The sequence below is a fragment of the Trichosurus vulpecula genome, chromosome 9 (genome assembly GCF_011100635.1).
Source record: "Trichosurus vulpecula isolate mTriVul1 chromosome 9, mTriVul1.pri, whole genome shotgun sequence".
Taxonomy (NCBI): Eukaryota; Metazoa; Chordata; class Mammalia; order Diprotodontia; family Phalangeridae; genus Trichosurus; species Trichosurus vulpecula.
In genome coordinates this window covers 5329705-5346475 of record NC_050581.1, presented here as the reverse complement: position 1 = coordinate 5346475, position 16771 = coordinate 5329705, and the positions used below count along the sequence as shown (strand labels likewise).

At 40.2% G+C, this 16771-nt stretch overlaps 1 protein-coding gene across 1 annotated transcript in view; it reads left to right on the top strand.

The window, feature by feature from the left end:
- LCMT1 (leucine carboxyl methyltransferase 1) overlaps nucleotides 1–16771 on the top strand; it is an 87608-nt gene that overhangs the window by 43893 nt on the left and 26944 nt on the right. The window contains exon 6 of the mRNA XM_036739761.1: nucleotides 4928–5030. Coding sequence (XP_036595656.1) covers nucleotides 4928–5030 — 103 coding nt within the window. The remainder of the gene's footprint in view (nucleotides 1–4927; nucleotides 5031–16771) is intronic.

The following is a 16771-nucleotide window of genomic DNA, read 5'->3' as shown; positions in this document are numbered from 1 at the left end:
GAAATGGCATCTTGTAATTTTAACAGGAAGAGATGAGAAGGGACCATTTCAAGCATGGGAGGATTAGGAGTGGGGAGTATGGACAAAGGCAAGAAGGCTGCACAGGGCAAGACTAGAAAGGAGGGCAGTCAGTAGTATAGTTTGGCTGAAATGCAGACTGTGTGAAAAAGGTTAGTGTGATCTGTAAGCTTGGTTGGTAGCAGATTGTAGGCAGTCCGAAATGCCATGCCTGGGAATACCTGCTTTATTATGTAGCTAGTGAGGAGCCTATGATCCTACAGTATAAGGTTTTTAAATAGAGTGCGGTGCTATGGAAAGACTGCTTGGGCAACAGGGTGAAGGTGGGTTGAGGCAAGGAGAGGGCAAGAGCAGGAAGACTGCTTAGGAGGTTATTGGAGTCGCCTAGGGTGATGCAAGTCTGAATGAAGATAGTGGCAGTGCGAATGAGAGCGGGGCACGGGATGCCAGGGCAAGAGTCTTGGTAGCACCTGGCAGCTGGTTGGATGATGATAATTCTTTACCTTGGGGCAGCTAGGTGGTGCAGTGAGTAGAGCACCAGCCCTGGAGTCAGGAGGACCTGAGTTCACTTACTAGCTGTGTGACCTTGGGCAAGTCACTTAACCCTAGTTGCCCTGCCTTCCCTCTTCCAAAATAAAATAAAAAGATAATTCTTTACCTTTATTTAGGACCTTAAGGCTTGTAGGCGTTTTATATTTCTTACCTCATTTCATCCTTACAGTAGTCCTGTGAGAGAAGTCCAATAGATATTACTATGTGTATATGACATATGAGGTGGCTGAAGGAAACCCAGGCAGGTTAAGTGACTTTGACTATATTTCTGTCACTCCTATTACATGTAGTGGAAACTCAAACCCATTTTTTTCCCTGATTCCAAGTCTAGCACTTTTTCCACCATACTGTGTAGTGTTGGCATTTATGCTGCTTTGGATTGTAGAATTTGTGAAAGCAGAGAGTCAAAGATGATTCCACCTTTTCCAGCCTGGCTGACTAGAAAGATTTGTGATGCCTTCCAGGAGGGCCTAGGGAAGCTAAAAAGAAGGGCTTAGGAGAAAGGGAAAAGGAAGGTGAGTAGAATTCTGAACTGCTGAGTTTAATGAGGTCCATTGGGACATAGAGGTGAAGGTTTTTAGCAGGCAGCCGAAAATGCAGGAAAGGTTCGATAGAAATGATCACTTACGTTGAAGCTGTGTGAGAGTTTGAGCTTATCAAGGGAAGGAATGTACAGGAAGACGAGTATCAAGAACATTGCTGTTGGCGAGGGGTACTGATGCTTAAGGGGTGCGAAGATTCATTAGGCACCTGCCAAAAAGGCAGAAAAGAGAAGCAGGAAAACCATGAGAGTGTGGTGTATCCAGAAGGAAGCCCGGTCAACAGTGCAAATGCTTCAGAGGTCAGGAAAGATGAGAGACTTTTTTGTGTTTGTTTGTTTTTTTAAAAGGCCGTTGACTTCGGTGACAGCCAGGTAATTGCAGAGCTTGGAGAGAGCAGTTTTGTTACAGTGGTGGGAGGGTCTACATTACAAAGGGCCGAAGAACGAGCAGGTAATTCGATTGTCCACAGTCCAACCTCTCTCACCTCATATTTCTCCTTTGCTGCTGGTGCTATTTCTTTATACTTGAAATGTTGTTCATTTCCTTCCACTCAGAATTCCTGCTCATCCCTTAAGGACCAGTTCCAGTCCTGTCTCATCCATGAAACTTCTGGATCTCTTTTCCCAGCAGTCCTTTATAATGAACTTCTTTTTATAATCTCCCACGGCTCTTAGTTTTGTAGCTTTCTAACCTACTTGTGCATTTTGTGGTATCATAGCAATCTCTTTACTAGTCTGAGCTCCTCAAGGAGAGGGATGACATCTTATTTAACTTTGTATCTTCCTTAGCGCCCTGCTTATGGTATGCATTTAACACTAAATGTTTATTGAAATGGAGATTTCTATAAGTTTGGTCTATAAAGGGGAAGTAAGAGAGAGGATGATAGTTTGAGAAGGGAAGTTGGAGATGTACTGATTGCGTCCTCATTGAAACCGTGGAAGTGGCTGAAATCACCAAGGGAGTCAAGGACTTATTTGAACATGTTTGTAGACCGAGGGAATGGAGCTATTAGGGAGAAGTGGAAGATATTTTACAAAGGGGAAGTGATTAATAGAACAAAGCACTGAAGGGGATAAACGAGGCATGAGTTAAAGGGCTCAGGTAGAGATAATAGCTTTGGCGTGGAGAAGTAGTACCTCTCTCCCAGAAACTGGAAGGAAGGACAGCTCAAGGTCTGGAGTGAAGGAGGAAAAGCATGGAAGAAGTTCCTTTTTGGTAGGTGCCTTCTATCTTTAAAATAAGAGGTGATATCATCTAAAGGCAGTGAGTAGTTTGGAGTTAATCCTCCAAATAATAGAAAAAAGAATAAGAAATCAAAAACATAGGATTGCATTTTTTTTGATGGGAGAAGACAGGGCAATCACACGGCTAGTAAGTGTGTCAAGTGTCTGAGGGCATATTTGAACTCAGGTCTTCCTGACTCCGGGACCAGTGCACCACCTAGCTGCCCCAGGATTGCATTTTAATAGTGAGTGCTTGGTTGAGTTTGGCTAGCAGGAATTTGCATTAGTGCCAGTGAGTGTAGTTTTGTGGTAGCTTCAGCGGATGGTGAGAGTTATCCAGGATGAGAAATGACCAGGAAGGCCCGCCCGTGGAACTAAATTATTTGTGCTACCACCAGTGACCTTACGTTGCTGAAGTAGGAAGAATCTATATCCTGTTTTATATTCAGCCTGAAATACTTCCATCAGCATCACTATATTAGTTATTGAAAATATACTACTGTGTATTGTACATCAGGTTTTATTTCCTCCCTCACCTTGTCTGCCCTCCACCATCTGACCCAGTCTGTTATCTTCCATTACTCCCTTTACACTGGCCAGATGGATGTCTTATGGAGTTATGCTTTTGTCTTACCCCACCTTCCTCTCCCCATAGATTCCATAACTTTTGTTTTCCTGACCCTCCCTACTCTTCTTTAAATTAGTTATCCTTTTATGTGTATGTGTCTCCTTAATGAGACTTGAGGGTGAGGATCGTATATAATCTGCTTTTAAAATGTGCCCATGGCCCTAGCGTATTATAATAATAATAATAGTGATAGCTGACGTTTATTTAGTGCACACCATGTGCCAGGCACTGTGCTAAGTGCTTTATAGGTGAGGAAACTGACTTTCCCAGGGTCACGCCACTAGTAAATATCTGAGACCATATTGGAACTCAGGTCTTCCTTACTCCAGGCCTGGCACTCTACCCACGGCACCACCTACCTATCCCTTGTATGTCACAGACACTCAGATACTCATTGGTCTTTATTACTAAGCGAATGTCTAATCATAAAGGAAGTATAGCTCTAAGGGAATATGTAGCAAAAAAATCTTCCATTGACTTTGACAATAAAGGCTACGAATTTGTGTTGAGCCGTTTTACTTTGGTCCTTTTGTATGTTTGATCTGGGAAGAATCGAAAACAAGCTTCTCATTGCAATAGTATGAAAAAGTCAGCTGATTCTAATATACAAGTTGGCTTTGTTGCCATGGACTGTGACCTGGGAGCCAAGAGGAGATGTTGTTATGCGTACGTTCACAGGGAGACTCAAGCTGGCATGTGGGTTTAGGGTTGGTAGCATCAGAGATCGCTGTCATAAGTTTATAGGGTAAAGTTTTTTTGTCATCTTCAAATTTGTTCCTATGTGATTATGAGTGGCAAATTTTAAACAGCTGTTAAGAACAAATCAATGAAATGTATTTTCATAGTTTTAAGAAGTTTATGTTCCTTTAGGTTATCAAATGTTTATTAAAGTTACTTTCTGCAGGCTGAAACACAAAGGTAAGGTACTAGTTTGTGGGTAAAATATAAATGATGAACAAGACTTGCTCCTTTCCTCTGGAGTCCCCTGGAATTTTGTGTACACATGTCACAATTAAAATGTATATTTTGAAACTTTTGTAAGAAACAGATAAATCTATTTCTAAATTCTCAAAGGACATTTATAATTAAAATGTATTTCTCTTAGTACAAGAAGTTTGGAATGAATACATACATGTGTGTACATACACGTATGTATGTGTGTGTGTGTGTGTATGTGTGTATCTATATCTATAAATTTGTTGCATAGGCCAGGACAGTATTGGTTAGGTCTGCAAATTCCATCCTGTTTTTCAGAATAGATTCCTATTATATTATGACACCGGTCTCCTCTTCCCCATCTTGTATTCCTACCACAAGGCTAGTTTGTAATGGATTTTTTGCTTCACTCCTAATCCACACCCTGAAATCCCTTTGGAAGGAGGCAGATAATAAATCTAGATTAAGAGGGAGACCTGTGAAACAAACAAAGCCATTTCATACATGAGGTTCCTGGAGCCCTGATAGTGTCATTCCCACAGCTGTTAATGTATGTCATATTTCTTCTCCTGGAGCTTTGTGTGGTTTGTCTTGCTTTCTGGTGGTTGAAACATGTGGAAGGAATCCCCAGATGTAGCTCTGGGGTAGTGGTTGTGATGGTCTCCAATAACCATGGGGTAAAAGAGGGTAGGGGACATTTTGAAGCAAAATAGAGCAAATGAGTCTATTGTGGCAAATAATAAAGTATTTTTAATATGTAGATGTAATTTCATGATTTTTCTAAGAAGGAGATTCCTAACATAGGTAATTTCTTATACAGCCCTGGTTCCCATTGGAGGGAGTACCTGTCTACCAGAGAAGACTCTTGGTAAAGATGTACATTTAGGAGATTGAAGAGCTTTTAAAATTTAAAAAAAATATATATAATATCTATATCTATATCTATATATCTATATATATATATCTTTAGAAAAATATCTCACTACTTTAGAGAAAGAGTTGTATTTTCTACCTTTTTCTGTTTGCAGATGGACATGTCTTGGATTCAAATAGATTTGCCATTGTGGGAGCAGATCTCAGAGACTTACACAACATGGAGGAGAAACTAAAGAAATGTAACATGAACACACAGTGAGACTTTTTCTTTAACCTCATATATGTGTTGTGGAGTTATAACAAGAGAAGTAAAACTGGGAGTAGAAGTTCGATATGATTATGATGTCACGTTTTTATTATTTCAGGGATCACTGTCACTGTTTTTAGGTAGAAGAATTTGAAACGTTGAGAATTAAAGAAATGACTTGAATTCAGAACACAGCCGACACTTTATCCTTGTAGTCAGTAATGCTGGTTGATTGTTTTTATTTTGATTAGCTTGCCCTGTTCAATTTGATAAGATTATGTCTGTCTGAAACAGTCTTATATTGCTTTTAATGACGTCACAGTTTAATAAGCTGTATTTTTAACACTTTGTCTTGGTCATACATCCTTAGGGCTCAGAGACAATGGAGAGTCCATAGAATTGTAGAGTCTTAGAGTTGGAAGGGACTGCAGAGTTTGTTTAGCCCAGTCCTGCCTCTACCACTTACTACCTATAACCACTTCAGTTCGCCAGAAGTTTATTTCAACATCTGTTGTACGCCAAGAGAGAGGTGTTGTGTGAGTGGTTAGAAAGCCAGCCTAGCAGTCAGAAAGATCTGAAGCATATCTCTGATGCACACTGTTGGGGCGTCCCTGTTCACGTCACTCATTGCCACTCAGTATCCTGTCTCTGAGATTCTATAAATCACACAGGAGTTGTCCAGCCACACTAGTAGAGGGGATTTCTTCCCTAGGAGTACCTTAAACCAGTAAAGGTATCAGTCCTACCAGATACATGCAAAGCACTGTGCTAGGCACTAGGGAGTCAAAGACAGAAATGAAACACCCATTTTCCCTAGTATCTGGAATGTTTTCTCTGTTTCCCGTTTCTGAGGATTCCCACTGACACTCTTAAAACCCGTCTGAAATGTGCACTCCTCTGTGAAACTTTGGTCAAGAACAAAAACGAAACAGTATACAAGAGTATACAAGCTTCTGAAGCATAAGTTAGATGCATACAGCTATTAGGGGAGCATTAGGAAAGACTTCTTAGTGGAGATGGTGCCTGAACTGAACTGTGAAGGAAAATAAGACAGGCTGTGCAGAGATGTGGATATGGGAGGTAGAATGCTAAATTCCAGCCAACAGGTAGTAAACATGCTTGGCTGAAACGTGTGCATTAAACTAAGTCAATCGGCAAGTTATTTATTAAGTGCTTTATGTATAAGACACTGTGCCAAGTGCTGGGAGTATAAAGACAGAAACAAAACCATCTCTGCCCCCTGAGGAAGATCACATTAAATATGTTAGGGAGGCAACATAGATATGTAAAATTAATACCAAGTAATATAAAAGGGAAGACGCCATAAGCTGAGGGGATCAGGAGGAGGCTTTATGCAGAGTAAGGTGGGGCTTCAACTAAGCCTTTAAGATGCTGAGAGGTAGAGGTGAGGGAGGTGGTACATTCCAGGGATGGGGAACAGCCAGGATGAAAGGATTCAGGAGATGATGTTTTATGTGTGAGGAACAAGAAGAAAGCCAATTTGGCTGGATCGTAGAGTACATGAAGGGGAATAATGTGTTATAAGCTTGAAAAGAGGTTAGGACCTAGTTGGGAAAGGCATTAGATGCCAAATAGAGGAATTTGGCAGGTAAATACCTCAACTCCTCATTATCTCTCATCCCCCATATCCAATCTGTTGCAAAGGGTATTGATTTCACCTTTGTAACATATCTTAAATATGTTCCCTTCTGATATCACCACCACTTTGGTCCAAGCCCTCATCACCTCGTGTCCGGACAGGCAATAGCTTACTAGTTGGTCCACTTGCCACAAGTCTCTACCCACTGCAGTCTGTCCTCCATTCAGCCACTAACATTCAGATCTGATCATGTCACCACCACCCCGCCCGCCATGCGGTAAATTCCAGTGGCTCCCTATCATTTCCAGAATGAAATTCAAAATCTTCTGTTTGGATCACTTTATAACCAAGCCCTCTCCCTGCCCCCACACCTCTTCTGGTCTTCTTACACCTTATACCCCTCTATGTATTTCTCATTCCAATGACATTGGCTTTCTTGCTGTTCCATGAACAAGACACTCCATCTCTGGGCTTCCAGGTATCTTCCCTGGCTGTGCTCCATGCCTGAAATGCTCTCCCTCCTCATCTTCACCTCATGGATGCCTTGGCTTCCTTTAAGTTACAGCTGAAGTCTCATCTTCTATGGGAAGGCTTTCCTAATCCCTCTTAATTCTAATGCTTTAATTAATTAAATTAATTTAGTTAATTCTAAATCCTTTATTAATCATTTTCCATTTATCTTCCTTATAACTTGTTTATGCATCATTGTTTGCACGTTGTCTCTTCCATTAGATTGTGAGCTCCTTGTTGGGGGCAGGGACTGTTTTGCCTTCCTTTGTTCCCCTGATGCTTGTTGACCGACTGGTATTTGATTCTGAGAGGCTGCTTGGAGTGGTGAGTAGAATATTGGACTTGGAGTCAGGAAGACCCTAGTTTGAATTCTGCCTTAGATACTAGCTGTGTGACCCTGGGCTTGTTACATAACCTCTCCATTCTTCATTTTTCTCATCTGTAAATGACTCGATGACATATATGGCCCCTTCTTGCTCTAAATCTATGATCCAATGATCCTATAATAGGTAGTCACTAGAGTTTAAGTAGTAGGGGTTTGGCCCAGTCAGACCTGTGCAGCTGGCTGGAGAACGAATTGGAGAGGAGAGAGACTGGAGGCCGGGAGAATGGTTAGGGAATGTTCGAGTGTGATTATGGAGTGCTTTAAGTGCCAAGCAGAGGAGTTTGTATTTTATTCTAGAGGCTTTAGAAAAGCACTGAAGGATTTGGGGCAAGTCAGTGAAATGTTTGTGACCATGTAGTATGGGGTATGGATGTGGTTAGAACAAGACTAGAAGTAAGGAGGTCGATTAGAGAGTTCTTGTAGAAATCTAGGGGAGAAGTGTTGACAGCCTGAGCCGGGGTAGTGGCCATGTGAGCAGAGAAAAGGGACCAGTACAGGAGTTCTGAAAGTAGAGTCAGCAAGGCTAGAAAGCTGACGCAGGATCGGGGAGGAGTGAAGAAGGGCCTTGAAACTAGAGGCATGGTGCTGCCTTTCAACAGGAGCAATAAGATCTGGAAGGTAGGAAGATTTGGCAGCGGGATGGAGGAGGAAGGAAGATCTGTTTTGGAAATGTTGAGTTTGAGATGCCAAGAGGACGCCAGATGGAAGTACTAGCAGGCAATTGATCATGTGGGACTGGAGTTGTGGAAAGAGGTTAGTGCTAGATGGATAGGTTTGGGATTAATCTTCAGGCACCCAGGCTTGTGATACGCATTTATGAAGTACTTATTTTGATAAAAAGAAAGACAAAATCGAGATCCCTGTTTGTTGCATAAAAATGGTCATTAAAACCATGGGAGCTGATGAGGTCACCAAAGAAGAGAGTTTGAGTCTCAGGAAATTCCCATGCCTAGACTGTGAGAGATGTATAATGATTTAGTATAGGAGACTGAGAAGGGGCGATCTGACAGGTGAACCTGTGAGCACAGGGTACTCAAGAGAGATGAGAGAGTTTCTAGGAAGAGGAGATGGTTAAAGGTGTCAAAAGTGCAAAGGTTAAGGAAGAGGGGGACTGAGAAAAAACCTTCAGGTTTAATAAAAAAAATAATTTGTAATCTCTGAAAAATTTGAGTCAAGTTATAGAAGCAGAGGCCATATTGCAAGCAATTGAAAGATGAGTTGGAAGTAAAAAAGAGAGGGCAGTGAGTGAAGAAAAATGAGTTCAACTGTGAAAAAGAGGAAAACTGTCATGATAGCTTGAGGGGATCACAGTATCAAGAAAAGACTTTTTAAGATGGGAGAAACCTAGGAATATTTGGAGGCAGAGACCAGTTCCTAGAGCTAGGAAGAGAGAGGATCAAGGATACAATTAGAGGTATAGGCTTTGTCAAGGAGAAAGGCTGTCTTCTTCAGAGATTGGAACAAAGGAGGAGAGAATAAAATAGGGGAGAAGAGGTTGGCCTTCTCTCAGTAGAGTTGGAAGCTGGACTGATTTAAGGGAATTGAGGAAGGAATAGCATAGGGGATTTGGGGAAAGAGAAGGTGCAAGCATTGTGATGGTTGTTCATGGAAGAATAAAAGGTTTGCCTTGTTAGCAAGAAGGTTGTATCTGAGGTTGTTCTTAAATAGTTCTAAGCTCATTAATCCAGCTAGCCCTTTTCATTTTGCGTGATTCTTGTCTGTGTTTTCCCATAACTTCTGAACAAAGGATAAACTAGAGCCTACTGGTATTACAGCTGATTGAGTGCTGGGCCTGGAGTTAGAAAACGGAATTCAAATATGGCTTCAAATACTCGCTGTGTAACTTGGACCAAGTCATTTAACGTCTGTTTGTCTTAGTTACCTTAAGAGTGAAATGGGAATGATGATAGCCCCTACCTCCCAGGGTTGTTGTCAAGCTCAAGGGAGATAACATTGGTAAAGCATTTCACGCGTTGCTTGGCACTGGCACGTAGCAGATGCTGTGTAAATGCCGTCATCGTCATCATCATCTTGATGTTCTGCAGGCCTTCCTCTGGGTACAAGTCCTCGAGCATTTTGCCTTTTATCTCTTATTCTTAACACGTGCCTTGACCTACCTCCTATTGGATCATATATTTCTTCTATGATAATTTTTTTCATCAGTTATTGGTTGTAGATTATCATTGGAAGTACAATATAGTCTTCATGACCACCTTGCCCATGGAGTTACCTGATGCTTGAATTCTTTAAAAAACAAAATTAGAACTCTTCGTTGCAATAAGGGAGATTTGTTAAACAAACCAAAACCCCTTCAGAGTCTTAACAATGTTTGTTCAGTTATAGGCCATCTTTTCTCTGCCAAGAGGAGGGACATTGTTTTACTCTCAATCTTCTGAAGTCAAGCTTGGTCACTGCAGTGATCGGAGTTGTGATGTCTTTTAGAGTTGTTTTCCCTTAAGTTATTCTGGCTATTCTGTACATTGTTCACTGCTTGCTTCATTCTGTGCTAGTTTATGCATATATTCCAAGTTTCTCTGAATTATTAGTATTTGTTTCTTTTGGCTTACCAATATTTCATTACATTTAGCCAATTAATTAGCAATAGTTAAGCACCTATATGCCAGGCTCTGTATACTCTGGGTATATCAATTCAATGCCTTAAAACAATTTTTACTTTCAGAAAGCTTGCTTCAGCATTGAAGTCAGCAAGTAGATATTTAAGTAGTTACAGAATAAGTATAAAGAGACTAAATACAAAGTAATTAAATAACAAGGGAGTTTGAGAAGGGGGACAGTTAGGTGGCACAGTGGATAGAATGCCAGCCATGGAGTCAGAAAGACCTGAATTTAAATCTGGCCTCAGATACTTATTAGCTATGTGACCCTGGGCAAGTCATTTAATCAATTTGCCACAGCTCCCTCAACTGTAAAATCTGGAGAAGGAAATGGCAGACTACAGTATCTTTGCCAAGAAAGTCCTAAAAGAGTCGGACGTGATTAAAAATGACTAAACAAGAACACATGACTCTGAATCCAGAACTCAGAAAACTCTGGTTTAGGCAGCTAGGTGGCTCAGTGGATGGAGTGATGGGTCTGGAATCAGCAGGAGCAAGGTAAAATCCAGCCTCGGATACCTACTGGCTCTCTGACCCTGGGCAAGTCACTTAACCTCTGTTTTGCCTTAATCTCCAGTATCTTTGCCAAGAAAACTCCATGAACAGTATGGTTCTGTACAGTTGAGACCTTATTGGGAAGAACTTCAAAAGGTAAACAGAGGAGTTTATATTTGATCCTAGAGGCTATCCGGAGGTACTGGAGTAAATCGAGTAAGAAAGTGACATGGATGGATCTGCCAGATGTTGTGGCAGCAAGGCAGGGAGACCAGTTAAGAGGCTGCTGCAGAAATTTAAGCAAGAGGTAACGAGGGTCTGAACTAAGTGTAACCACGAGTAAAAATAAGGGATTGTGGAAGAGAAAACAGCAAGATCTGGCAGCTGATTGATCTACGGGATGAGGGAAAATGAGGAGTGGAGAGTAATCCTGACAGTGTGTGATGAGAGCATTGACAGGTTTAGAAGGCAGCTTGTTGAGCTGAGAGCCAGCTTAGCATTGTTAGAAGCAGTCTTCACTTCCCAGATGCAACATGAACTGTTTTCTTCTTCCTGTTAACTTCTGGGCCACACTCATTGTCCATTTGTAGTACCTGCCTCATATGTACGTATATTTACATGCCTGTCAAGAATTGTTTGGTTGATCATTAAGGATATAGTATATTTTTTTAGGCTTAATGCAGTTGGTATAGTTCTATCCCCAAACTGGAGCATCTGGAAAAGTTCTCTGTCAGTAGGGAAATCTCACTGTTTGGAATAGGCTATCTATAGGCCATCTTCTGTAAAAATGATAAAACACCCTTGGTGAGCGCAGTTGATCAATTCAGGCATCTGAGTTGTTAAATATCTAGTAACTGAGTCCGCTTTAAAGTTGTATTTGATTCTGTATCCTTTCCTTGATCAAGATGACAGGTGATAACAAAAATACCCCGGAAGATTAGTGGCTGAGTGTGCTTTCAGCTGTAGGTCAGACCTGATATCTACGTTGCTGGTTCAGCTGGGGTTCTTCCCAGTGGAAAAACTTAATGTTTAGGTGTTTGATGGTTATTGAGGACTGAGGTGGTGTTTCTCAGACTCCTCAGTGAAACAGGGTGAATGGAGTAGGTACTGTTTACACACATGACCATAGATTCTGGGTCAGGGATACTTGCACATCAAATCCCTGAGAGGGCCTGGATTGGGGCCTCCCTTTCCTAGGTTCTGGGATTTAGAAGGGAGGAGTAGTCGTAGGGGCCTTGGTGGCATCTGCAGCCCCCATCTCTCTGGGCCTTCTGTGGTAATGGCTAGCTGAAGTAGTAGTGATTTTTCAAATGGTTTGATGACAACATAGAGTTGGTCTTGCTTTCACATATGACAGTATGTTCTGGTGCAAGGAGATGTCTAAACCTGTTCATTGTGAGGGACCAGGTTAAGCTGCCTAACTTTGCCAGTCAAGTGATCTATAAATTTGGGGAAGTTATTTCTGTTCTTAGCACCTTATTTTCCTTATCTGTAAAGCGAGTGATTGGACAGCCCCAGATGTCCAGCTTTAAAATCCTCTGTTCCTCATTTAACTTATAACATCCCGAGGGGTTATCTGTTCTTTCCTTAATGGCTTCCATCTAGTCCAGCTCTTTGCAGACGAGGAAACTAAGAGAAGGGAAGTAATTTACCTAAAGTAAAGTTTAGTAGAAGAATGCAAGTCGTCTTTTTTTTCTTTTGCAGGGGGGAAGGCAGGCAGTTGGGGTTAAGTAACTTACCCAAGGTCACACAGCTAGGAAGTGTGTCAAGTGTCTGAGGCTGGATTGAACTCAGGTCCTCCTGACTCCAGGGTCGGTGCTCTACTCGCTGCGCCACCCAGCTGCCCCGAGCTCGTCTTCTGAACTCTTTCCACTGTGCATGTTGTTTCTTTATGTCAGCTGAGGTTTTTCCAGCTGATAATTGAGATATCAAACTTCTTCCATGGCACATTTGGGAAATAAGCAGTAGCAGATATTCGTATCTCTTCTGAAGTATTTATAACACTTCCCTACGTGGTTCTAGGACTGGAGGAAAACAAAGAATTAAAAATAATCCGTCGTTTTCTGTGTGCCCATCTTTCCACCATCGACTGGTCCCATAATTTTTTTTCCTTCTCTGCCATTTTGCTGAGCATAAGATGAAACCTCAGTGATTTTGACTTCATTTCTTACTGTTAGTGATTTGGAACCTTCTTCATATGGTTGTTAATGGATTTGTTTTCTTTATTAGAAATATCTTTTTTTAACTCCTTACCTTTTCAGATACAGTTTTTGGTGCATTACTAGCCTTTGTTTTTATATTGCTTAGATTTTACTCTGGCTTCCCTCTCCCCCTCAGAGACTTATCTCTCATAACAAAGAACTTTTTTAGAAAGAAAGAAAAAGAGGAAGGAGAGAAAAAAATTCACCAAAATTGATCCAACACGTCCCCAAATCTGGCATTATATGTAGTATTCTGTACCCTTGGACCTCCTCATCCTCTGCAAAGGAGTGGGTAGGGGAGTGTCTTTCCATGTCTCCTCCCTGGAATCGAGCTTACTTTTTATCATTGTGAAACATTCAGCATCGTTTTCATTCACACTGTTATTGGCTTATGGTTTTCCTGGCTCCACTTACCTCTCTTTGGATCAGTTCATGTACATTTTCCCATTCTTCTTTGTACTCTTCCTGCTTATTATTTCCTATAGAACAGAAATACTCTGTTACACTCATGGAACACAATTTTGTTAGTCAGGAGTGGGCCTCAAGGCCTTGGGTGCAGCTTTTTGACTGAGTCCAAGTTTTATGGAACAGATCCTTTTATTAAGGGGATTTGTTCTGTGCAGTTTGAATTCAGTCAAAGGGCCTCACTTGAGGACCACATGTGGCCTCGAGGCTGCAGGTTCCCCACCCCTGCTTTAGCCCTTCCATGAGCGTCTACTTTGTTTGCAGTTTTTTGATATCATAAAAAATATTGCTGTAAACATTTGGCATATAGGGAGACTTTCTTTTTGTCACTGGTCTCTTTGGGGTATATGCCAAGCAGTGGGATAGCTGGTTCTAAAAGTATGGACGTTTTAATCACCTTATTTGTGTAATTCCAGATTGCTTTCCAGAATGCTTGTAATTCTTAGCTTTATCAACAGTTCATTAGTGTGTCAGTCTTACCAGATCTCCTTCAATATTCCTGTTTTTTATTGTCTTACCAGTTTATTGATTGTGAGATGAAACCTCTTAGTTGTTTTGATGTGTGCTTCTGTTATTATTAGTGATTTGCAGCATTCTTTAATGTTGTTATTAATAGTTTGTAAGTTTTTTGAGAACTTGTTATATCTTTTGATCACTTCTCTTTAGGTGAATGGCTTTTGGTTTTACATATTTGTTAGTTTCATATACATCTTGGATATCAGACCTTCGTATTTGTAATAAAATACATTTTCCCAGTCAGTTGTTTCCCTTCTTATTCTCTTTGCAATAATTTTGCTTGTGTTAAAGCTTTTCAGTTTCATGTATATTAGGGGCATATAGGAGCCTTGCAGTCCGCTGAACCAGAGCCTTACTAATAGGACATGCAGAGTGATAGGCCTGTTCCTTCTATGGAATTTTAAAGGAAATTAGGTGAATAAAAGTAATTTTTGTGAGATATTTCAGTATCATACTAGGAAAGAATTGATAAGAATTTACTTTTTTTGCTAATATATATCTCACATGGTCTCTGTCTTTCTCCACAATTAGTACTGTTTAGACATTCTTTTCTTAAACATTTATTTATTTGTTTTTAGTTTTCAGCATTCACTTCTTTAAGATTTTGAGTTCTAAATTTTCTCCCCCTCCCTCTGTTTAGATATTCTTTACCTTCTGTCTTACTCTGCAGGTATTAGTCCTTTGTGTCAGAGTCCTGAACATAAAAAAGGAGAGGAACACAATAGACTAACATGGATGGATGCCTCACTCCTACAGCAACTTACTGTAGAGTCCCTGTTTTGTCCCATTGTTACTTTTCTCCCTTCTGATCCCATGGTTTATCCATCATCTGTATCTCTCATCTGACTCCATCAGTGACTTGAGACTCAATCGTCACATTTTTACTTATTGTCCAGAAGGGGGAGGCATGTCCCTTATTCTCAGCTGGAATTCTGAATGTAGAAATAGTGAAACATGGTGATAAGACTTTGGGTATTTTATATGTTAAATAGAGATTTTTTAGAATGTGGTGAGCGATCTTTGAGGACGATGTACAACACCATTTCTGTGGGAATGTGAATTTATATTACTCATCCCATTAGTAAGTTAAGGAAACTGTATGTAATCTTATAATCCATAACTTTTTTCCTTAAAAAATTTTATTGGTCTTTTTTTGTTTTTATATCACCTTAATTTTTTTTATTTTAAAACAATTTTTTTCAAGTAATAAGCACTTATTTTCTCTCCCTACTGAAAAAAAGGAAAAAAAAACCCTTGTAACAAATATACATAATCATGCAAAATAAATTCTCGTATTGGCCATGTCCAGAAATGTGTCTCATTCTGCATATTTGGTCACTCACCTTTCTGTCTAGAGGTAGGTAGTGTTCTTCATTATTTTTATTGAACTTGACAAACACCAATCAGCACGAGCAGTGATAATAGCTAGCCTTTATATAGCCATTTAAAGTTTGCACAGTGCTTTACAAATGTTATCTCATTTAACCTTCACAACAGCCCTGGAAACTTGGTGCTGTGATTATCCTCATTCATGGCTTGCTCAAGATCACACGGCTAGTAAGTGTCTGAGGCTGGATTTGAATTCAGAGCTCATTGTTCCAGGTCTGGTGCTCCACCCGCTGTACCCCCTCGCTGCCTGTGATGTTTATAGAATTTATGCAAAGAATAGAAAAGGTATTGTATGGAAACTGGGACTCTCATTACATAGGTTTTTTAAAGTATGTACTAAATTCAGCACATTAGTTCCAAAATCTTCCCTGGTTGTCTGTGTTATCTGAAATTCCTTTTCTTTATTTTTTTTTAAGAAATGCTTCATCGTCATCGTTGCTTTCATTTCTGATTATGTCCCTGTTTCCTCCTACCCAGTGAGCCATTTGTTGCAAAGATTAAAAAAGAAATGAAGAGAAAAGCCATTCAGCCCAACCATCCAACACATCAGCTGAATCTAACAGTACATGCACAGTGACAGTTTTTTCCCAAACATAAAACCATAACTGCTTATACGTGATTATAGGTGAAATGCTAAAAACCCAAGAGTCTACTAAATAAGTGCCTTGGATTCATATACCAAGATATCTAAGCTTAAGATAAGCTCTAGAATTTCCGCATTGCAAAGTACATTAGTACCTATTTACAAGAGGCGGGCAGTGTGTAACGGAGAGAGAGCCAGGAGGGAAGTGATTAGTGGGACACTTAGATTCAAGTGCCCCCCCTTTGACTCTTTGTGCAAGTTGCTTAAAGTCTCTTTCCCTAGGGCACGCCAAGGCTGTAAGCTGCAGAGGTGCTGACCTGCTTTTGAGGAGGGAATTTCCTTGCTAGGGAGTTCTCTGTACTAGTGAAATTACAGGTTCAGTCCCTAAACATTTAAAATTCAAACCATTTCAGAATGAACAATGAGAGAAGGTCTTTTGTGTAGGTATGGTTTTTACAGATTTTTAAGAAACTAATTTTGAATCATTGCTCAACAATTAACTAAATTCAACAGATACTGATTAAGAAGCTACTGTGTGTGCTGGGCATTGGAAATACAGAGACAAAATAAAACCTTAGTATCTTCATTCTTAAAAAGGAAAGCTAGCCTTATTTACTTCATAAGCTGTTGGACTCAAGTAAGATAGTAGATGTGAAATTATGAGAGATTAAGTATTTGAATCACAAGTCTTTATTTGTAGCCTTGACCTCTCTCCTGAATTCTAATCGTGCATTTCCAGGTGTCTGTTAGACATTTATTTACATTTGACTATCCGGTCACTTTAAACTGAATTTATCACCTTCCCCTCCTGACTCTTATATTTAATGCTTCTTTGTATTACCCACAGCATCTTATAAATAGCTGTTCTCAATATTTGTTGATTGATCTTTGTATTTAATATGGTCATAGAAAAAATGTCTTTTTTTAAAAATTTATTTATTTAATATATTTAGTTTTCAGCATTGATTTTCACAAGAGTTCGAATTACAA